This window comes from Urocitellus parryii, chromosome 11 (assembly GCF_045843805.1).
Source record: "Urocitellus parryii isolate mUroPar1 chromosome 11, mUroPar1.hap1, whole genome shotgun sequence".
Taxonomy (NCBI): Eukaryota; Metazoa; Chordata; class Mammalia; order Rodentia; family Sciuridae; genus Urocitellus; species Urocitellus parryii.
The window spans coordinates 36,269,100-36,292,301 of record NC_135541.1 but is presented as its reverse complement, the minus strand read 5'-3'; the positions used below and the strand labels follow the sequence as shown (position 1 = coordinate 36,292,301).

General features: G+C 54.1%; 1 protein-coding gene across 4 annotated transcripts; it reads right to left on the bottom strand.

The window, feature by feature from the left end:
- Positions 1-1,325: 1,325 nt before the first annotated feature.
- On the bottom strand, positions 1,326-22,417 carry Podn (podocan). 4 transcript variants are annotated; one of them, XM_026382248.2, is made up of 11 exons: positions 22,279-22,417; positions 15,168-15,484; positions 14,195-14,288; positions 12,816-12,880; positions 11,470-11,579; positions 10,739-10,895; positions 10,273-10,388; positions 9,083-9,740; positions 5,664-5,812; positions 4,398-4,617; positions 1,326-2,274 (listed from the first exon to the last, which is right to left on the bottom strand). In XM_026382248.2, exons 2-10 carry the CDS (start codon positions 15,477-15,479, stop codon positions 4,425-4,427), a joined length of 1,854 nt encoding a protein of 617 aa, XP_026238033.1. In that variant the 5' UTR covers positions 15,480-15,484; positions 22,279-22,417; the 3' UTR covers positions 1,326-2,274; positions 4,398-4,424. The 4 variants fall into 4 exon arrangements, with proteins under 4 accessions (XP_026238033.1, XP_026238041.1, XP_026238030.1 ...); XM_026382256.2 differs by having other exon boundaries at positions 1,326-2,288; positions 22,300-22,417; XM_026382245.2 differs by having other exon boundaries at positions 22,300-22,417.
- Between the last annotated feature and the right edge of the window lie 785 nt (positions 22,418-23,202).

Below are 23,202 nucleotides of genomic sequence, written 5' to 3'. Positions count from 1 at the left end.
TCAGCCTGCCCAGGGGGCCTACCTCAATAGGCCTGTCTGTGGCTGGGCCTTGTTCAGGGATCTATAGTGCAGACAGACCTCTCGACCCTGACCGAAGGCAGGGCAACGAGATCAGTCCCTATTGCTCCCTTTGGTGAATGCTTTGCCTTAGAGAGGGGACATGCTTGAGGACACTTCTAGTGAGTTCCTCATTCTCTTGTCACAGGATGATTCCAGGAGACCTGCAGGGCACACAAAAGGGCCCTGGCCACATAACCTGTTGTAGATGTGTGACACGGAGAAGATATGGCTCTGTGGTCTACGAAGGTCTTATACCGGGATGCTCACAAAGACACTGAGATCCAGAAAGGGGACAAAATTGCCCAAGGTCACCTGGAGAGTTGGGAGGGCACCTGCTTCCACCTCCAACTCCTGAACTACTTCCATTCTTCTCCCAGGGTCACAGCTGGAGGAGGAAGGGCCTCCACCCCAGAACGCTTCCCACTGCAGGGCTAGAGGTTTAGGGCCACCATCCTCTGTCAGACCCTAGCCACCTAGGAGAAGTCAGTTGTCAAGCTGTTGGTCACTCCTACCTTCATGTGGACAGGGTTATTTGCCCCTTCCCTGGGGCACATTTCTAAGACCCTTTGAGCAATGGAGTCTGCCCCCACCCGTAAGGCAGGAGTCTGCTCTTTAGCAAGCTTGACAGAAATGTCGTACACACCTCTAGAAGGAGGGAAGTCACTACTTCCTGGACATCTAAATCCACCGAGTGGGTAGCACTGCCTGTCAGAGGTTTTCTTTGCTCACAGCTGAATGCCACCTCTCTGCAGCTTCCCACTGTGGGACTAACTCTGTCCCCGTGGGAAGGCATGTCTATTACCTCTTCCCTGGGAAGGTCTGCAGAGACCAGGCCCCCAAGTCAGGTCTACTCCCATTCCTAGGCTTGCATCCTATTCCCTTCCCACCTCTGTGGGACTGACCCCATCAATAACAGCCCCTCAGTATAAAGGCAACCCTCCAGGTGAGCCCTGAGTAGCCCGAAGCCCAACAGGTCCTTTGCTTGAAGTTCAGCTCCTGAGAATGCAGAGCAGGCAGTGTGGGCCTACCTGCTGATTCCCACCCAGCTGTGGGAATCCCCAGGCCTCTTCACCTACCTCTAAGCCCATCTCTCTGGCTCTCTGCCTGTGTGACTCCTTTGGGAGCCCCGAGACCTGAACTTTGCCCTGATTCCTTCTGGTCTGGCCAAAGTGCAGATTTGCATGTAGGCTGCCAACCCTACGCTGACGCCAGCCCAGCACGTGGCTGGAAGCACACAGACGCAGACACGGCTGCAAGGACAGGGATAATGCTTTTATATTAGATTTTCTGTAACAAGAAAAATCAACTTTGAGATATTTATCATTTTTTTCCTTAAAAAATAACACCCAAAGCACCCAGAACTTCCCTGCAGGCCCAAAGATTCAAGAGTGTCTTAGAGGCACAGCTGGGCCTTTTCTGGATCCTCTGGGCCTTGCCTCCCTCCTGCCCCAAAGCTCCCTCAGTGGGGCTTGTCTATCAGAAAGTGCCTGCGGCCTGACAGGGCAAGGCAGGATGGGGCTCTCAGCAGGGTGACTGCTCTAGCACCTGGGGGGCAGGGGCAGAGCCAGGGCAGAAGTCCAAAAGGTTCCTGTCCCCAAAGGGAGGAATAGGAACAAAAGCCAGCTTTTGTGAGTTCCAGAGAGTGGAAAGTACCCCACCACCACAGAACAAGGAGCTGAGCTGTGTCTTCTTCAGGGGACTGATGGACAGAGGACGGGGCAGATGGCAAGTGACTTGTATATTTGCTTGTGTGTGTGTGTTTGTGTGTGTGTGTCTGTGTGTGTGTGAGAGAGAGAGAGAACAGGAGGGAGTGGGCTCTCTCATAGGCCAGATCCTTCCCCAAGTCTGCATGACTCAGGGAGCAGGCAAGGCAGCAGTGGCGGGCCTGGGCAGAGTGCGATGGTTTGGAGGGTGATGTGCAGCAGCTGGCTGTGTGTGTGGCCGAGCTGTGTGTGGGGGTGTGACGTGGTGTCTGCACGTGTCTGGTTGTGAGGCACACTGCAGGAAGGGGCAGGGATATGAGACTGCGTTTAGCCTGTGGTGTGAGGGATGCCCCGTGGTTTAGCGCTGGCTGTGTCCATGTGACCGTGGCAGATGGGGGCTCACAGGGCACAGGCATGTGCTGCAGAAAGGAGTCCGGTGGTCCATTGTCCTGCAGAACATGTAGGAGAGGTCAGGGGCCAGCCCAGGACAGAGCTACCAGCCACAACCAGCCTGGGAGAGATGGACTAGAGGTTAGGTTAGATGACCCTGATTGGGGGGTCTCTGGGTAGGCCAGGCTCCTCTGAATGAGGAGGGGGAGTCACCCCTGGAAGCCTGGAGCCAGAGAGAAGTGTCCAGGCCAATGTGGGCAGGAGAGCCTTTGGGTTCCATTGGCCGCTCCCTAAGATTTTTCCCAGGGTTGTCCTCAAATGCTGACTATGTCCAATGTCTTTTAAAGGTGACAATCCCCTACTTCAGGATTCCACAACCCTCCTTATGAGGGCCACAAAGTCCTCACTGAATGGCCAGTCACCCCTGTTGCTGGCTGCTGGCTCCACATGAAGACAGTGCTTCAGGAGAAGGGTTTCCACCTTCACACCTGGCCCCAAAAGTAGGGCCAGGGACTCTGGGGCACTGGCTCTGGGTCTGCACCTTCACATTCAGACAGCCCTGCCAGTCCTGCTTCTATCAACGGGGACCCACCCCTTTCCCCACTCCTTCTGTCTACCCACTGGTCTGAAGCCATCCACCAACAGTCCTGCAGGCTCCTCTCTGCCCCATACCCTGCTTCAGGTCAACATCCTTAAGTGGCCCAGCAGCCCCCACCCATGTCTATACCCTGGCCCTGTGACCCCCGCATGACTCACTCCCAACTCTTAACTAACTTCTGACATCTCCCCGACTACCTGCCTCTCCTTCCAACCACCCACTGTCACTGTGCCCAAGTTCTAACACCCTCCCCAGTGTCTATGCATAATGATTCCTCAGGGTCTCTACTGCCTTCCCTACCTAGGCTGGCCCTCAGGACCCATGACTTCAGTCATCCTCTTGTTAATATACTCTATTTCCTTGTTCCCTGTCCTCTTGGTCCCATACCCTTGGTCAAAACCCAGCCATGGATGATCCAACTGTCCCTCTTCTCTGTGCCCCATGGTCAGCTAAGCACCCCCTACTGCATGGAGAAGGTGAAAGGCTGAACTCATTGGCTGATGTGACTTCAGATCCAGCCACCACTATCAGCCTGCCTATGACTGCACCACACTCCTCATGGCCACCACCAGCAGCGAAACCAGCTTCATCCCTAAAGGAGCAGCAAATGAAATGAGCCCTTCCTGAGCTCACATGCGCCCACTACTGCCCCTGCATCTCTTCAAACCAGACGTCCTGAGGGTATCTACACTCCTGGATCCACTTCTTCACTCCCATTTTTCCCTGTAGTCACTTGCTACAAAGTCATAGATGACTCCATGTGGACAAGTCCAGTAGCTCCTTCAGCCTCTCGGCAGTACTGACCCGGCTGGGTACCCCACTTCTGGAGAAGCCTGTCTGTATGAATCATGCATGCACATGTGTGTCCACATGCAAGGGCCTGAGTGTGTGGGTACATGTGTGTGCTCACATGCAGGCACACTTGTGAATGCTATTACTACACGGCCTGTGCCTATGAATGTGTCATGGAATATGTGTGTTTCTGCATGCACGTGAATGGCATGCATGTTCTGTGTGTGCTTTGTGAATGTGTGTACATGCTTAGACATGGGTGTGTCCATTGGTATATGTATGCTGAAACAAAGGTGTGCGTTTGTGTGCATGTGCATGGGTGCAGGTACCTGTGTTACATGCGTGTGCAAAACCCAGACATGGATGATCCAATTGTCCATCTTCTCCATGCCCCATGGTCAGCTAGGCACCCCCACCCCAGTGCTTGCTAGTCTGTGGTTCCCACCTCCTCTCCTGACTGCTCCATCTCAGCCTCCTCTGCAGGCCCCCTACTTGCTCACCCTAGGGAAGCATCAGCCATCTGCAGCTTCAGTGCCTGTCTCAAAGCTCAAAATGCCTGGATCCCCATCTCCAGCCTAGACCTCATTCCCAAGCCTCAGGCCCTAAGTCCAGTCCATTCCTGGGCTGCTGCCATCACAGTGCCTATCACTTTGGACTAGAATCCCCTGGCACTGACTGGTCTCCTTGGCTTGATGTCATACCCCAACCCAGGGCCTGCTGCATCCCTATCTGCAAAATGAGCATGTAGATTTACAAAATGAAGGGATGAAACAGAGGCCAGAGAATGAAGAATGGACAGAGACAGCCTAGACTGGGGTAGGAACAGGAAAGCAAGGTTAGGAGAGGCCACCTACCTAGGCCAGAGCTGTGTCATCCTGTCCCTATCTCCTGTCCTCTTCTTCCTCATCCTCCTCCTCTTCCTCCTCTTCCTCCTCCTCTTCTTCCTTCTCCAAGTGGCCACGGTTCTTGGAAACGTCACCAAACTCAAAGTTGCCTTCGATGTCCAAGACCTGTAGGTGCTTCAGCCTCCGGAAAGCACTTTCCACCACAGAGCCCACGGCCAGCTTGTTAAACCTAGGAAGTCATCCACGTGGGGGTCAGCATAGGCGCCCACTTCTGGGGTCCCTCCCCACTATCTACCTTGGAAGGTAAAAGAGGAGGGAGTGAGCCCTCCAGGAGATGATACATCAAGTTGAAAAGGCCTGGGGTGGAGAAGCATGGTGCACTGTGGGAAGTCTCAGTTGTTCAGGGTAACAATGGCTTGGGGGCAGGGAATGGCACTGGGCTGGTCATCCATAAAGCAAGAATTCTCCCTCTGCACACACATTCACTACGACTTTGGGAGTGGAAGACCTGGGAATGCCTCTCTGCCTGCCCACCTGCACTAACCCCAAAGCCTGAGCTGGCACACAGGCAAGGCCATTGCTGAAATGAGCCAGACACACTATTCTCAGGCTCCCCTACTCTCTGCACCTCAGCTTCACTGTAGAAGCCTAAACATATGTCACTCCACCCCAATGTCACCAAGCTCTTGGCTTTCTGCTCTACTCTCTTCTGTTTCAAATCTGATTTGAGGGTTGGGATTGGGGTGTGGGGGTGTTGGGAAGAACTACACTGGCTCTGGATGGAAGTGCCATATCCTCCAGGAGCTAGGTCCTTGGAATCACTGCAAACTCCAGTCCCACATCCCTAGAGCCCAGGGAGGATCTGGATGTTCACATCGTGGCTCTACGGCCCAGGCTCAGTCTGGCTGACTGTGGATAAAGCAGTCACCTGTGCTGTCTGGGCCTTAGTTTTTCCAACTATAAATCAGGAAGATGTTTTTTGGGTTTCCTTCCCATCACATTAACATCAAAAACACTATGGTGCATTGGTTTTAAAGTTTCCAAAGTCCATTTATGAGGCATATCAGACCTGGCCAGAACTGTCCTTACCCTTCAGGGCTGAGACAGCAGAGGCTCATGGGGTTCTTTAATGTCTCCAGGGTCCCACAGCCAGGCAGTAGTGGAACCAGGCTCTGAACACTGGTCTCTTCATATGAGACACTCCTGGGTCTCAATTGTCTGGCTGGAGTTGGGCAAGTGCCAAGGGTTGTATGCAGGGCATGGGGGACTTACTACCTGAGAAAGATCCCCTTGAGGTTGGGTGTGGAGTCGAAGGCATTGGCAGGCACGGTGCTAATCTTGTTGTTCTGCAGGTACAGGTACTCGAGAGACTTGGGAAGCCCCTCGGGGATCTCCGTGAGCTGATTCCCAGCAATGTCCAGCAGCTGCAGAGGTGACCATGGGAGTCAGGGACTCCCACCTGTGCAAAGCACTTAACAGCTTACAAAACTCCCACCAAACCCCAGCCTATCTAAATCTAATGATAATCCTGTTGAGGAGAGGGGGTCTATGATTATCTCCATTTTCCAGGTGGGAAAATAGAAATTCAAAGAGGGTATGTGATTTAAGGACACACAGCCTGTAAGAGGCTGAAACCTGTTGTGCCTGACTCCAAACCCTTGTTCTAATTGATATAGGCCCTACCCAGCACCTCTGCCTTCACACATGAAGTCATAGCCAAGATATTTGGGTTTCACAGTCCTTAATTCTTTTTTAAAAATATTTATTGTTTTTTAGTTTAGTTAGACACATTATGTTTATTTCATTATTATGTGGTGCTAAGGATCGAACCCAGGGCCTCACATGTGCTAGGCGAGCGCTCTACCGCTGAGCCACAATTCCAGCCCCAACAGTCCTTAATTCTTAACACACTTCTCCTATCAGATTAAAGACCTAGGACAGGCAGAGGCCAAGGGTCCTCCAGTCTTTGAATTTTGCTCCACTGGCCCTAGAGGGCACACAAGTGGGGTGTTTATTTGTGGACCTCAAGGGCCACATGCACAGGGGTCCTGAGCAAGGGTGTGAGGCCTACAGTGATCCTGGTACAATAGCCAGGATTGTACCAGGCTGGTCAGACTCAGTAATCAAGCGCCAGGAGCCCATAGCCAGGGAAGCGGGAATGGGTTTGCCCAGAAGAGGAACACACCTGCAGTGGGCAGGAGGTTTTGGCATGTGCTGTTGTGGCCACCTTCACTGTCCCTCAGGTTATTATGAGGGACACTGTACAGCCACAGGGCAGGACCCCAAGATCAATAAGCTCCCTTCCTTACCCTGAGGCCAATCTCAGGGTCAAAAACTGGGGCCATGAATCCAGACAGCCAGGCACATTGGCATCAGGATTCCAGGGAAGCAAGAGCTTCACGGATCACCCCTACACCTGCTCCTGCTTTCTGCTGTCCCCACAGTACTCAGTGCCCTCGATGTGTCTCCACTTCAGCCATTTCCTCATGCATCCCAAACATCCTGTGCCTATGGGTTCAGGGGACAGAGACTCCACTGAGACACTGTGTCCACCTTCAGGAAGCCAGACCAGCTGTACAGATGGACCCAAACTGAAAAGGACAAGTCAGTGGAATTGGCTATGCTGAGGTGGGGTGGGGGGGAGCGTGGCCCAGCCTCGGGCCAGGGAAAGCTCTCCAGGGTAGGCTCTGAGGCAGCAGGAGCAGCTGCCTGTAGAAAGATCACAGTGTGAGGAAAAGTCCTCTGTCCACCAGACATCCCTGGATGAGCTCCCCCAGGCTCAGGGAGGCAGCTGACCTGCCATGAGTGGTAAAGGAGAAAGGGGCCTCCTAGAGGAGGCAATGTCCTAGTTGAGTCCTAGGTGTGTGCTCCAGGTAGTAGTGGCCCTCTATCTGTCTTAGCCCCCACAGGTTCCCAGTTCTGTAACTGTCTGACACACAGTAGGGGCTGCACGTAGGCTGGTGGAACAGATGAAAGTCATGACTGAGTAGCTATCACTGGTGGGCAGCATGGAGAGGTACTTCAAGCAAAGTTCATTGGTAACAGGGGCAGAGCAGGCCTTGAAGGCCATGGCCAGGAGTCTGTCTTGGGCCCCCAAAAGACCAGGGGGAGCTGTGGAATCAGGACAGGAATATGAGAGGACATGTTTTTAAAGATACCCTTAATTGCATATGGAGTACTCAAGTGATGAGCTGGGGAGCTGGGCCCCAGGCAAAAAGTATGGTGGCCTGCTCTGGAGTGTGGGTAGTGGGGCTGGAGAAAAGTGGACAGACAGAGATATGGTGGTAGCACAGCAAAGTCAGGTGCTGCTAGGCTTCTAGGGAAGTCAGTAGGGCAGAAGGGGATGCCAAGGACAGCTTCTAGGTCCCCCGGGATGGATGCTGTCTTGTCCCTTCAGTGAGTTGGAAAATGCAGCAGGAGGAATGGGCATGGAGGAGAAGATATGGGCTCTGGGTCCTCAAGAATAAGCTCCCAAGGGACAGTCAAGAGGGGCAGCACAGAGGACTAGATGCTGGGGTCTGGTACTCAGCAGGGCAGTCTGGATGAGGTGAGACCCCAGCTGACCTGCAAGATCAGCTGCCTGGCACACCCCACCCTGCTCTGCCTCAGGGCTCCCCCAACCTCTCCCTTGCACTCTGTTCAGACACCCTAGTCCAGATAGCAAGTTCTATAAAGTTGGATCAATTATCTAGTCATCCCTCCCGAGGAAGTGACCAGAAGCCCACGCTTGCTGCTTATTCGGTCTGGAAGGGCAGTCAAGGAGAGCAAGCAGAGGACCTGAGGTCTCGGGGGACCAGGCTTATGAAGAAAAACAAAACGAAGGAAGGCCTCCCAAGGAGATAGCACTTGAGCAGAACCCTGAGAAAGAGAGCAGAGGATGTCTTGGGGTGAGGGGTCAGCAATGTGGAGGCCCAGAGCCTCCAGGTTGAGGTCTGGTTGTGAAGGGGCTCTGGTATGGCAGTAGGGGGGCTGTGGCCAGTTCAGGGGGAAACCACCCAGCATTTCAGCAACACCCTCCTGCTTCTGCTGTAAAGTTTCATGTTTGCCTATACTTGTTAAGTTGGGAGGTTCCACCTGTTACTCAAAAAAAGCTCAGTGCATGTGCCCAGACATCACTGACTCTGACCATGTGGCCACAGCAGTCACACTCACTGGCCAACCTCAGAATGCCTTGGGCAGACTCCCCACCCGTAGCACTCTGCAGTATGGTGAGATGAGCCCATGACATGAGCAATACCCTCCCAACCCAAGGCCCAGCCTTCTCCAAGAACCCACCACTGTACCTGCAGTGGGGTGAGCTGGACTTTCCCAAGCTACCTGAACTGCCTCCAAGTGGTCCTGTGGGGCTCCCACCTGCAGGCATGAGCTCCTACTTCCACAGCCCTTAAACCTCTAACTACCTGTGGTGAGCCTGACCTGGCCCTTCTAGACAAACACTTCTGTACTCTGCCTAAAGTGGGCTGGGCTAACCCAGGCACGCTAGTCATGTCCTCTGCATGGCCACCTCCCTGTTACCTTAAGGCCCAGCCTCTGCCTCCCTATTCTCCCCAATGGATACCTGAAAGTAAATGAGCTCAGTCTGGCTATACCAGAGGATCCTCCCTCACGGCCCAGCCCTTACCATGTCCCATAGACGAATGGGGCAGGGCAGCCATACCAATAGCACCCCACAGGCATGGCCCAGCCCTCCTCACCTGCAGATGGGCGAGGTCCACCCAAGCGCGGGGACCCAGGGCCCGGCTGCGGAGTCGGTTGCCAGTGAGGTAGAGCTCCCGCAATTGGGCCATGCCTGCCAGCGCCCCGCGTGCCAGAGCAGCCAGCTCATTGCGCTTGACCTTCAGCACGTGCACATTGCGTGGCAGGCCGGGTGGCAGCGTGTGCAAGCGATTGCCTGAAAGGTCAAGTGAGCGCAGGAGGCGCAGCTTGCGGAAGGCGTCGCGGTGTATCTGAGGGCTAGTGATGCGGTTGTAGCTGAGGTTGAGCTCCTCCAGGAAGTAGGTGGTAGCGAAGTCCTCTCGGCCGATGCCCGTGATCTGGTTGTGCAGGATCATGAGGGTGCGCACGCGCCGGGGCAGGCCGCTGGGCACGCGCTCCAGGGCATTGTTATACAGGTGCACGGTGTGCAGCCGCTTGAGGCCCTGGAACGCCAGCGGGTGGATACCGTCTGCCTGCAGCTGGTTGCTGTGCAGCAGCAGGTACTCAAGGCTGCGGATGGGGGTCAGCACGTCGGCGTCCACACTCCGGATGACATTCTTCTCCAGGTGCAACAGGACCAGGCTCCGCGGCAGTCCTGCAGGGACCCGCGTCAAGTTGTTGCTAGACAGATCCAGGTACTCTAGGCTGGAGAGCTTCCTGGGGGAAGGAAGGAATTAGAACTTGGCAGGAACCCACATCTGCTTGATCCTACCATTATTCCCAAGGGAGTGTGTATGTGTGTGTGGGGGGGGGGGGGCTTGCTGTCTCTAATTCACCCAAGCATGGGGGTTGGGAGACAGCTCAGTGTGGGAAGGATCTGTGCAAAGTTTTTGATATATGAGAGCTTTGAGGGCCACAGTGGAAACTTATGTTAGCCTTTTGTGGCTACCCTGGGTCCCCCAAAATGAAAATATATTGGTCTTCAACAATAATGTTCAAGTATGTATTTGGTACCAATAAGCCAGTCTCCGCCAACATTTCCTGGACTCCCTGCCACCTTGGCAGCCCTTAGTTATACACATCAACTCTTCTTGGGGACAGCATTGTCAACTGAGGCACAAGCCTTACAGGGAAAGTGGCCAGGGGAGATCTGCAAGGGATGCCTGAAAGTGTGTGGCTGGGGGTGGGCCCTGGGCGGAGCTTGCTGGGTACAACAGTGAGGCTGAGGATGTGTGAGAGGAGGACCCACCAGAACGTCTCGTTGTCCAGGCCCTCATCAGTCAGGTAGTTGTTCTGCAGATACAGCTCTCGCAGGTTGCTCAGCTCACTGAAGGCCCCAGGGGGGATCTTTTCCAGCTTGTTGTTCTAGAGAGTGGAAAAGTAGGGAGGGAAGAATGAGGGAGATGCAAGGGACAGGGACAGGGCCCCAGGATAAGGTGTAGAGAGGGGACTGTGGAGAGGGGACCACCAAGAGGAAACTCAGAGCATCTGGGTGTGAGCTGACAGCCCCCCACATAACCCACACCAAAGGTCAGGTGCCCAGGTGTCTCCCTGCTTTCCTACAGTGACTTGTTGATCTTCATCATGTGCCCACAGCCCCATAGCCTCTGGTGGCAGTGCTGTGCCCACTGGGCCAGCTCTTTTCCTGCAGTCCCTACTCTCATGCCCCAGCTAGGGGTCTGCTCTTCCCCCTCCCTGTTCTCTCCCCTCCTTACCTTGAGGTGCAGCTTGTACAGGGCAGGTGGCAGGTGCTTGGGCACATGGCGCAGGAAGTTGCTGGACAGGATGAGGATCTCGACATTGCTGGAGCCGTTGAACATACTGTCCGGCAGCCCCGCATCTGCTAGCTTGTTGTTGTGCAGATACACAGACCTGGGGGTCAAGGCATAGTCTTCACCCAACCTGAGGGGCCCAAGGCCAACTTCCCAGTGAGGCTTCAAACCTTTGCTGAGGCTGGGACCAGTGTCCAGAGTGCTCTCCTCCTCCCATATTAACCCAAGGATGCAGTTAAAGAGCCTCAGACCTCACCTACACAGCTTCTGGACCAGGCACCAGAAGGGTCAGCACCCCACCAGGAAGAAACAGGATTTCCTGACCCCCTCCACACTACACCTGTGCTGGAGGTACTTGCTCCTCCCAAAGCAGCTCCAGTACAGGGCCATTCTGCCTGCTGGAAGGGGCTGCCCTCCATCCTGTCCCCACTATTCCCAAACACAGTGTTCTCACCCCCTGGACACATCTTCCTTATCCTCTAGGTCCATCCTTTTGGACCCTGAGCTCCTCCAGGCCTTGGGTGTCCCTCCACCACAGCTCTGAGCATCGCCCTTGATCCCCCACTACATAGCACATCCCTCTCAGGGTCTTGTCTGTGCCTCACACAGGAGAGGCAGCTCTACCTCAGCCCTTCCCTTTGCCCCTGCCAAGTCCAGGACCATCACCCTCTGACCTCAAATTTGGCTTCTGGCCAAAGGTGAGCCCATAGATCTTGGTGAGATAGTTGGCAGCAAAGTCCACGCTGATCAGGGCATTTGGCAGGAATCGAGGTGCCAATGTCAGCTGAAAAGGGAAGAGTCCATCGGAAAGACCAATAGAGAGCAGAGGCCAGCTCTGGGCCCATGGCCAGCTATTCATCTGGGTCCCTTCAAAAGTCTCCTCTCTACAACCAGCGCCATCTTTCTAGAGTGGAAACCTCTACCCTTCCCCAAAAGAGCAGAACCAAAGTATCTCTGGCTCCCCAGTACTTAGCTTGATGGTCAAGGCTCTGCCTGTCTGCTAGCAATTTCTAATCTGCCCCCACCTCACATCCTCCTGGGCTCATCCTAGGTAGATGGAGGGGTAGAAGTGGACAAGATTTTAAATGTTGCTCTGGCTGCCCTGAGGAGAAAGGAGAGAAGCAAATGAGGCAGAGGAGCATCCAGGGAGGGGTGGTAGACTGGTGCCTGAGAGAGGTGGAGGACCTGCAGAGGGTTGGACATGAGTAAGGGATGCCCAGGCTCTAGAAGACACCTGATCTGTGGTCACACCAGTGCTGCTGTAGTGATTAGAGATGTCCTTCACCCAGATGAAAAGATAGAGGATTAATTTTGGGGCTGGGGGCAAGAAGCAGTAGTTCCACTTCCATTAGACACCTGGGGGGGGGATGTCGAGGTGGCAGGCAGACCTTTAAGTCTCAAGCTTCAGGAGTGGAAAGGGCGGGAGATTGCCATCGGACATGGCCAGATTGCAGATGGAAGTCAGAGCCTTGGAGGAGACAAGGTGCCTCCAGAGTGTTCAGGGAGAAGAGGCTAGGATAGGCCCTGTGTATTTTGAGCTTGGCTCATGCTGGTCCTTTATTTCTTCTGTTTTGAAATGGGGGTCTCACTAGGTTGCTCAGGCTAGTCTCAAACTCCTGGACTCAAGTGATACCCGTGTCCGGCTTCCTGAGTGCTGGTACCACAGGTACACACCTCCACACCAGCTGTTGACTCTTCTTCTGCAGTGCCCTCCTCAGGGCCGGTCACTGGAATCTGACTACCCTTTATTGCCTCACTTCATCTCCACCACGAAGCCCTCCAGACACCCTGCAGTGGGTCTCTTTCTTCTATACCCCCCGAGGCCTGAGCTTATCTTCATTATCTGACACTCTGATATCTTAGGTGGGATCTGTCTCCCTCCCCTCCTCCAGGGTCATGTGTGAACAGCAAGCTAGACCCAGCAGCCAGCCAGGAAATGGCCTGGTAGAAGTTCATGGAACTTAGCAGAAGACAGCACCTGGAGGGCAGGGCAGTACACCCCGCCCTCCGAGGCCCTCACCTTGTTGTTGGCCAGGTACAGGTAGTTGAGGTTGGTCAGATGCTCAAATGCCTCCTCCGGGAGCCCTTCAAAGGACAGGTCAGAGCCCTGGATGAAGGAGACGCTGCAGGGAAGCACGCGAGCCACCCGACCCTCGCCCTACCCACCACTTGCCTGGATGGGGAGACAGGCCACTCAGATCCCTTCCTGGTCAGTCCCAACAGGCCTGCCCAGCCCCACTTCCTTTCTCCTTGCTCACGTGGCCCAAGCACAGGAGCAAGCAGTTAAGTGCGTGCTGAGGGACTGAAGGATGAAGTAGCCTGACCCTTTCAGCCAGGAAGGAATGTTCCCCTTGGGATGGCCACAGGTGTCAGAGCCTCTCTTAACACCCAGACCCCTCCACTGGTGGGGGGACAAGCTGGGACAGCTCCGTGTAGGGCAGGGCTACCACTTCTGGGTCTTCCAGCCACCTGGCTTGCCCCTGCCCCTCTGACAGATGTTGTGTTGCTGGGAGCCCAGCAAGGCTGGCCCCTCTCCAGCCCTAAGGCCAGACTCTGACACTCAGTTCCAAGCTCCAGGACCCCCGGATGCTGGGACTTGCCCAAGTTTTTAATGAGAGGGAACAGTTACATAAACCCTGGAGTGTCCCTCCACGGATACCCGGCTGGTGTAAAAGGCCGGCCAGCAAGAGCTGCAGCAACATGGGGAACACCACCAGGAAGACTGCTCAGAGAGGCTGATTATCACATCTGAAGTAGGAATTCAACGATGAATTGAAAAACACTAGGGAAAAAAATGACTGGATTGTGAGATGGTTGGACATCTGCATAAACTTACTAGAACTCGTCAAATTGTACCATTAAGTTGGGTTCACCTTATGGTATATAAATCACACCTCAATAAGGTTGTTTTAAAATTGGAAAGAAATATACCAAAATGTCGATAGTGATTAATTCAAAGTGGCAGAACCGTCCGTGATTTTTCTTTCCACTTTTATTTTCTAAGTTTTCTATCCTAATCACATATCATTTTTGTCATCAGAAAAAAAAAAAACAAAGCTTGAGTTATGGCTCTTTGTTTTGTTTTTGACTGCTCTTAGATTCTAAAGGCCCCTGTGAATGGAAGAGTCTATGATAAGGTCCTGGGAAGCTTGGCTACTCCAAAGCTCCACCCCAACCCATGTCCCAGGTCTCAGAAAGACCTACAGCTGGCTTTCAGGCAACATCACGGAGCCCCTGGAACATGTGGAGCCCATCCTCACCAGCCTCACTACCAACCCAGCCCAGCCCTACTCCTCCACACCCCAGGATCTGCAGGGCCAAGCTTTCCCCATGGATACTCAGCAATGCTCAGGCCCCTGAGTCCCCACCTGGTGTCCCATGGCTCTGGTGACCCCTCACCTCTGGAAGTCAGGCGATTGTTCTGGAGGTTCAGAGTCTCCAGCCTCTGGAGCCGAGAAAGCTCCTCAGGATAGATCTTCTCCAGCTGATTGTTCTAGAAGTGGAAGGGGGCGGTGAGGAAGCAGCATCAGTCTGGAGGGGTGCTGCATGGGACTCCTGTACCTATCCTTAGTCCCAGTCCTGGGAGCCAGTTCCTCTCTTGGGCATCTGTCTTGGCAAACAGAATCTGGGTGCTGGCTCATATGGGTACTGGGGGCACAACAGTGACCACAGAGATGTGTGAGCCTTTCAAAGGACCCACAGGTATGGGTAGGAATGTAGCTCAGTGGTAGAGCACGTGTCTAGCATGCACTGAGACTCCAATCCCAAGTACAGGGGTGGGGGAGAAGGAACCCACATGTAGACATCTACAGACAGTTGTTCATGCTTAGTGGGCTATCTGCCTTCTAGACCCACCCCCTGGGTATTTCTATTTGGTGACAAGCATCCATAGCTGTTCCCCAAGCAGAAACCACTTTGCTTCCCTTTCTAAGCCCCATGGACCCCCTTTCCTCTTAGAACATTATAAAACCTGGGTCATTTACCACCTTCCCCAGCCTTCCTAGGTTGAACTGGGGCTGGATTAGGAGCCTGCTCTGGGCACCACAGTGGGAGTCCTTTTTGTGCGGTTTCTCTGTTTTGGTCTCTACCTTGCCCATGGACTGTGAGCTCCTAAAGGGCAGGGCATGTCCAAGTCCTCTGTGCCCACCATCCCACGCATGACCGGAGATATAGAGCAGGAACCCAAAAGATAGTCTATATGTGAATGAGTAAGCGAACCTATGTAAGAGTTGTCCTCTACTTGTCTCTTCTTATTACTGGCCACCCTGGTCCAGGACCCACAGCTGACAGGACTCTACAAGTCTAATCTGCCTTGTACCCTGAATCTAGAGATAGGGAGCATCCCTCATGATCACTGGCACATCAGCCTCACCTGCAGGGACAGATGGTTGGTGTGCTCAGGCAGGTCCCCGGGGAACTCACGTAGGTCGATGCCACCACAGTCCACAACACCCTCCTGGGAGCAGGCACAGTCTCGGGGACAGTCAACAGTAGCTGGGCCAGGCCCTGGCTCCTCGGGGCTTAGGACCAGCACAGGCTCCTCCTCCACAAATTCATTCTCCTCAGGGCTCAGACTGTGGGTGCTGCTTCGGCCAAACATCGGGGCCCTCACTGCGAGCACAGGTCCCAGGTGTAGCTGTGGTGGCAACAGCAGCAGGAGCAGCAGTGCCCTGCTCTGGGCCATGGTACCTGGGGGAGGTGCTGAGTCAGGCTTTCCTTGGTGTCAGGGCTGACTTGGCCTGTGAGATGCACTGGGCACAAGGCCTGGGCCCTCAAAAGACATGACAGGGCCTGCTGTGGCACAAGGCAGGACCCACTCTGGTTCCCGTCCTCGGCACCCTGCTGTCCTGCCACCCTTCCCTCCCCACCTAACCTCCATCAGGGCTGCCCTCTGGAGGGGTGGGGTGAGGTGAAGAGATGAGATGAGACCCTGTCCTCAGGCAGTTCTGCAAAAGCTTCTTCAACCCTCAGCAGGTTGGGTCCTAAGGAATTGTATCTCCATCTCACAGAAAAGAAGATGAAGCAGGATCTGAACTTTGCTAAGCCCCTGCTGCCCTGGCACCAGTAGTGTAGGGAGCCACTGTCCCTCCTCCAACAGCTGCAAGCCTTGGTGGTCCAGCATCAGCAGTTGCATCCCAGAGCTTCAGCTAGCCATTCAGGATCTTTGGGACTTGACCCTGCCTCTCCCACAACCATCCCAGTTACACAGAACTCTGAGGTGGATCCTCCCTCCAACCTTTGTACATTGCTGTTCCTTCTACCCAGAATGCCCTTCCCCTCTCTTGTCCAATCAGTAGCTTCTTTTCTAAGAACCAACTCTAAATGCTATGATGAGGGGGAGATTCCAAGATGGTCCAGGGCTTGGTTGACTTGGGTTGTGTCTTTGTCACACATGGGGCTGTGAGCAACTCCCAGTGTCTGTGGTAGACCGAGCACAAAGCCTAGCACAGAGGAGGCCTCAGTGAGGGGAGCTGCTGCTGCCCTGTGACCCCATCCCATTCCAGTGTTCACACGCTCGGCTGCCCTCACCAGAGCCTAATGGGCTCACATAGCCGTTGCCATACTCAGGAGGTCCCTCCCCAGCATGGTCCCCTGTGGCAGAAAGGAGAGGGTGCAGACTAAGGAAGAAGCTGGAGTGCCACTGTCCCAGCAGTGCCGAGACCTGGGCTTGACTTAGATCTGGGTTTCTGAGTCACTGTGACAGGAACTCAGAAATGTCAATGTCACTGGGATGTGGTAAGCTGTGTCAGGTGATAGGGAACACAGACCCCAGTTTGAGTCCCATCTGCACCATTTGGGGGCTTGGACCTCACTGAGCCACCACTTCCTTATCTGTACCGTGCAGACGATATGTCTAAACACAGAGCCCTGCACTTGTCAGGTGATGAAGAGCTGCCATTGCTATGTACTGAGTGGCACAGAGACTTGCCCCAATAAATGGGCAGGGAGTGCAGGAACAAGTGTCTAGGCCTCAGCACATCCAAGCCAAGGGCTGGGTCCCAAGTCTGCTTAGGTCACATGGACCAGTGGGTAGTCAAGGAGGCCTGGCTCCCCTCTTTCCTCATACCTCCTCGGCCTCATCTTCCTCAGGGCCCCTTTATGCTCCCACCCCAGTCTGGAGCAGGGTAGCCACAAGCACATGGCCCAGTAAAACGCTCCCATGGCAACATCAGGGTTATAAGGTTCTGACCAGAAATTGGGCCTGGGAGAGTTTGGGAAATGGGGATACAATCACACAGATGGCCGAGTGGGCTTTGCAGGCACACAACCAGGGCTGTCATCTCAGCTCTGGTCCTTAACTGTAGTGTGACTTCAGGCAACTTTTTTTTTTTTTTTTTGGTATCAGGGATTAAATTCAGGGACACTTGACCTCTGAACCACATCCCCAGCCCTATTTTTGTATTTTATTTAGAGACAGAGTCTCACTGAGTTGCTTAGTGCCTCACCTTTGCTAAGGCTGGCTTTGAATCTGCAATTCTCTCTGTCTCAGCCTCCCAAGCCACTGGGATTACAGGCATGTGCCACCACATCCAGCTTCAGGAAAGTTTTGAAACAATCTAAACCTTAGCTTCTCATCTGTCTTTGGAATGATACCAGAACTGCCATCATGGGAGACTGAGAGGGTCAGCAAGATGCACACACTGCACACAGTAAATGCTCAATAAAGGTCAGTTCTTCCTGCCACTATTCATATGCTCCATGGTGTGGTTCGTTCCCAGCCACACCACTGCCCACTCCAGAATCCCCTGCTCCTCCCTCCCCTTGTCTAGACCTCACCTGGGCTTTTTGGTCAGACAAGCCCACCTGCTCTCAGAAGATGTTACCAACATGCTGGCCATCTACAAAATCCAGCCCTGCAGCTGGCTGCTATGGATTTCAGATACAGCTTTGCAATCCTCATTGGCTCAGCCAATTCTCCAAGGTGAGGCTTGTCTGCACCCAGCCTGACACTGGGTGCTGGAGACACAGGTGAAGGTAGATAAGGTCCTGCCTTCTTTTGCAGGAAGCAGTGAACCCCAGTACCAATAACCACTTCCTACCCATATTGGGATGGCAGTGTAAAGGGATCCCTTGGATGACAAGTCCTAGAAGGAAAAAAACGTGAGGAGAAAGAAGAGCCGGGACTCCTTCACCCATAGGTCCACTTGTCCAGGCAGACTTGGGTCCCAGCCCCACAGTCAGGCAGAGAACAAGGGAGCCCAGCACATACCCAGCTCCTGGGCTCAGTTGGCAGCAGTGAGTGACACCTGTCTGGACCCATGCTCACCCTGCCTCCTCTCTGCTGCCTCAGTGCCTTCACCAAATGCCAGTCCACAGACTGCCACTCCCCTGGCTCACTATGAACCCTACAGCTGGCTCCAGAGCCTTCAGCCCAGGAGCTGCCAGCACTAAACTGAGGCAAGCCTCCCCTCCCTGCTGTCTGACCCCACCACAGACAAGGTCCCTGGGAGAGGGGTGCGGGTCCAAGCCTGGGCCCTAAATTCACTCAGGGCAGGAGACCAGGGACAAAGGATCTAGGGGAAGGAGCTCAGGTGCCTCATACCTTGTACACTGACTGGATAGTCTGGTCTTTTTCCCTTATCTTCTGTTTGTATCTAAAAAAATCTGTAAATTACATCTGTACAAATATTTAATTTATATTAGCATTCTGAACCATACTGAAAATGTTTCCATCACTTCACAGATAGGGGAGCTGAAGTCCATGGGGGTCGGCCATTATAATAGCTGTTAAGTGGTCAAGCTGAGCTCCCAGCCTATGTCTTCAGTGCTGTCTTGTGCTGCTCTGCCTGGGACAAGCCCAGCTGGGTGCAGCTTCCTCCCCTTAGAGGCTCACACTGTCCCCTCTAGTAGCCACTTGCCACATGTGGCACTTAAAATGTGGCTAGTCCAAAGTGAGCTGTGCTGTAAGTATAAAATGTAGTATATGTGGATTTCAAAGATGTAGTAAAAAAAAAGAATGTAAATATATATAATTTCACATTTATTTTTATACCTATTACAGGATAATACTTTGGACATATTAAACAAAATTAAACTTGCCTATTTCATTTTACTTCTTTAACATGGCTTCTATGTTGCATTGCATTTGTGGCTTGCAATTTTATTAGATAGTGCTGACCTAGAGCTTTATGTGTAAACTGAGTCTGATGATCCCAGTATCTTCAGGGATAGGATGGAGGGACGCTTAAGAGAACATAGGGGACCAGGGGAAGCCTAATATTGCTAGAGGTGGCTTCCCAGAATTGAAGCCTGGTCTAGCCATTCTGAAGGATGAATATCAGGCCAATGGAAAATAAGGCAAGGGTGGGGTCAGTGTGTGTGAAGGCCTGGAGCAAGAGAGTCCATGCTGTGCACTAGATCTACAAAGCTCACTAGACTGTCTGGTGACAGGTGGGGACTGGGAGTGATATGGGTGGAGGCAGTGGACACAGGTCTAGGCCAGGTAAGGCCAGGGAGTATTAGCCTTATCTCTGGAAGATGGGCTGTGGAGGGACAGGGGTGTGGCAGGCAAGCTAGGGGTGGCTTGTGAGGCTGTGAATGGCACAGGGGAGAGAAAACAAGCTTACCCTGGGTAGAGAGGGAGGTGCTGGGCTTCAGGGATGGAGAGGAGGAACTGGATTCCATGGTGAGGTAGGAAGAATAGTCATGTCTTGAAGAGTGGTGGCTGCAGTGGCACCTCCTTGTCCTCCACTTTCCAAGCTACCCTCAGGACCATGGAAGCCTGGGCAGCTCCAGCTCTACTACCTGATTTGCTGTGTGACCTTGGGCACACCATGACCCATCTGAGCTTCAATTTTCCCATCTGTTCTTATAAGAATGATGAGTAAGGTAAGCCCCAAGGCTCCTTCTGAGTGCCTGGCCACATGGGAAGAGCAGTGGAGAAGCAGACCCTGGGTCTCCAAGAGCTTCAAGTCTACCTGGGGAGGGACAACTCAAACCCTTAAAGCAGCTTAGTCTATGGCAATCTCTTCCTTGGGTGGAGAACATTAGACATAGGGGAACACAGGTCCTAACCTGACTGCTGTGTGAGCCCAGAGGACTCACTTCACTGATCTGAGCCTCCATTTACAAGCCAAGGAAACAGAGGGAGCTACTCCCCAGGATTAAATGACAGGATGGGCCCTGCCTGATGCTGGCACCAAGTAGGTCTTCCATACACAGGGTCACTATTACTGAGTAAGTAACTGGCACGTGCTGCCAACTAAATCTCAAGGCCAGAAGTGGGGGTGGGGTTAAGGCAGAACTAGAAAAGAAGAGGGAAAGGCCAGGGGGCAGATCCTGGGCCCCCAGAACCACCTTTTTCCTCCATTCAAGGTCAGTGAAGTAAATACTCAGTGATCACCTACCTGCTCTGTGCTGAGCCAGACAGCAACATCTTACTGATGCTACCTTCCTAGTTTGCAGGTTCAGAACTCAAACACAAAGGGGACCCCACTGCTGCCCATCCCCAGAAATCTCCTCCTCAAATTCCCCTACTCTGGATAGCCTCTTTTGCTCCCTCCTCTAGGTTAGGGTGCTCCCTGGGTGCTCTCACAGCACCCTGCCAGCTTGGTCCTTGGAAGCTCAGTGAAGCCTCCTGTGACTCCCCAGACATGGAGTGGGTACTCAGGAATATGTTTGTTGAATGAATGAATTTGTGAAGGGCAGAACTGGAAAAGATTTGCAATATTATCTGGTCTGACTCCTCAGTTTACAGATTAGTATGTTAAAAACAAAGCCAGGGGGCTGGGGTTGTAGCTCAGTGGCTGTAGCTCAGTAGCAGAGCACTTGCCTAGCATGCGTAAGGTACTGGATTCCATCCTCAGTACCACATTAAAAAATAAAAAATAAAATAAAGACATTCTGTCCATCTACAACTACAAAAATAAATAAATAGATAGATAGATAGATAAGTAAGTAAAACAAGGCCAGGGCTAAAATTTTTCTTAAAGGTTGAGTAGGAGTTCTCCAAGTAATTAAAGGGAAGGCACTCCAGGCAGATGAAAGGGCATGAGCAAAGGCAAGGAGTGGAGATGGGGGAAGAGGGAGGTGTGTTTAAGGAGAATCCATAGGAATAGAAGTTGGGGCTAGGGGCAGGTTGCCAAGAGCATCAGCCACTATGCAAAGATTATGGTGATAGGGAGCTATCATGGGTTCCAAGCAGATGGTGATCAGCGATCTTATACATGATTCCACCAGGCCTAAAGTCTCCACCATTAGCAACTTCCTCCCTTCCCAAGATTCAGACAGAATGGACAAAGTATGCAAGATCATTATGAAAACAGTCATGTGAATCTGACACTTCTTAACTTCCACTCTAGGCTAGGAGTAGACTGAACCCCAGCGTGGACAGGAACACTCAGACCAGCCACAGATCCTTGCCAGGACAGCCCACAGACTATTTTGAGTGGTGGGCTTTTCTACCTTGGAGTGGTGTGAGCCCGGGGATCTGGATGGGCCCCTCCTACCTGGCTTTGGCCTTCCAAAGGCAGAGCGCAACTTCATCTTCCCTAGCCGGCCCAAAGCCAAAGGGCCAATGCTCAGGTCTGGTATACTGGTCCCTATGTACTTTCAGACTGCTGACCATCAGCGGTCGGTGCCAAAGCAGCACGGGGCCGAGAGATCGCCCCTGCTGCAGTACCTCCTTCTTTCCGGCAGTTCAGGCTGCCGCTGCCTCCCAGCTCCAGCCCCTGACGCAGCCGGGAGCTTGCCGCCGCCACCACCTCCTCTTACACCTGACGGTGCGTCAGGTATTCCAATGCCTCGCTCTCAGGCCATGCTTGTGGCTCGGGACCCACAACCTGGGGCTTCCGCTGCATTCGCTGTAAAGTGCGGACCTCGCTCCTTGCCTTCCCTTCTTCCTGCTCCTACCTCTGTCCCGCTGTCCTGACCGGGAATCAGCCGCCTAGACAGATTGAGTCCAGGCTCCACTAGTGCGCGGCGCTGGGCTGGTGCGGCACAGGGGCGCAGAGCCGAGCCCCACAGGACCCCGAGGCAGGCGCGCGGGGTGCGCCCCACCTGTCGACTTGCCCTAGGGGCATATTTCTGCATCTTTCTGGGCCTCAGTTTCTCGGTCAGTAATGAGGCTGGAGTCTGGGCTCAGGAGAACCTGAAGAAAAGACGCGGGGATATTCTGGGCCCGGGCTTTAAATATAGGGGTCCGCATCCCTCTCGAGTTCCACCTGCCCCCACATTCTCAGTCTCCTCCTGCGTCCTTCCACTATCTCCCTCCGCCCCATCCGCTCACAGATTCTTTCCAGATGTGCGCAGCAGGAGGGGCCTGGGGTCTAGGACTAGCCTGACCAGAGAAAAGGCCCCTCCCTGCCCAGGTCGGGATGGCTCAGGAGTCGCACCCGAGGGGAAGATCTCCGGGTCTGCCCTCCGGCAGGCTCCGACCGGGGGGCGAGTGCGGCGGCTCCGCCCCAGGCAGCTGTTGAGGTGTCGGGAGAAGGAGGGGAAGTCTGAGTCTGCTGCCCAGTCTCGACCCCCGGCCTCTGGCCCACCCGGCCGCCGGCGCCTGGTACCTGCTGCGCCCCGCGCGGTGCCGCGCCCCGACGGCTGAACACTCTCTCCCGTGTCTCCGCTGCGCTCCGCGGACGCGGGCTCCTTCCATTCAAGTCGAGCCGTGCGCGCCGCGACGCAAGTTTTGTTGTGAGTTTTCTTCTCCCCGCCTCTCCCCCGCCCCCACCCCGCGTGCATCAGCTGGACGCCGGCCTCCTCTGGACACAGGCGTAGGGTCCCCCCGGGCGCGGGAGGGGAGGGCCTGCACCCTCCGGCGCTGTGCTTGGCGGGGCCTTACTTCCCGGGGAGGCAGAGCCGCCTCACCGTCCCCTCCGCCCCGCGGGCCGCCGCACCACGCCCCCCCAGACCGGGAAGGCGGGGTGTCTAGCCCGCAATGCTTCCTAGTTCCCAGCCTTCCACCTTGGAACTCGACCCTCTTTAGGCCCTCGCACCTGAAAGTAGGGCGGGGGAGAGGGCTCCTTCCACTCAGGGGCTCCGATCGCAGCTCCTTCCTCTTGACGGAGGATTTGCGACCACTCCAGGCATGGCTACCTTTCCATTCACTCTCCTATCCTGGGGTCTCCGGCCGTGGCTAACGCGGCCGCCAGCCAAGATTCTGCTGGGCCCCTTCCCGGAAAAGTTCCCAGCTCTCTACCCCATCCGCCGCCCCCATCCTCCAATGATCCTGGGCCCACAACCTGGTGAACCTTGAAAGACGGTAAATTGGGCTGGGAATAGGATGCCTGCAGATCCCGGTGGCAGCAAGAAGACAAGGCGGGCGGGTGGTGAACAGTGAGCCCTCGCGGCATCACATTGCTCCCAGGAGCACGAAAACGTTTCCAAGTAAAGGAGCATTAACTACTAGCAGCTGAAGCAACACTGTTGGAGCCAGGGACTTCGGTGGTGGAGGGCAGTGGGGCTGGTTG

Bases quoted from the DNA above. Each gene is read 5' to 3' on its own strand.
- Podn (XM_026382248.2), bottom strand. From the start codon at position 15,479: ATGGCCCAGAGCAGGGCACTGCTGCTCCTGCTGCTGTTGCCACCACAG. The intron at 12,881-14,194 runs GTGAGGGGTCAC...TGTCCTTTGAAG, and splicing joins CAATCGCCTGACTTCCAGAG to GGCTCCCGGAGGAGGCATTT. The intron at 10,389-10,738 runs GTAAGGAGGGGA...TCCACTCTCTAG, and splicing joins TGTACAAGCTGCACCTCAAG to AACAACAAGCTGGAAAAGAT.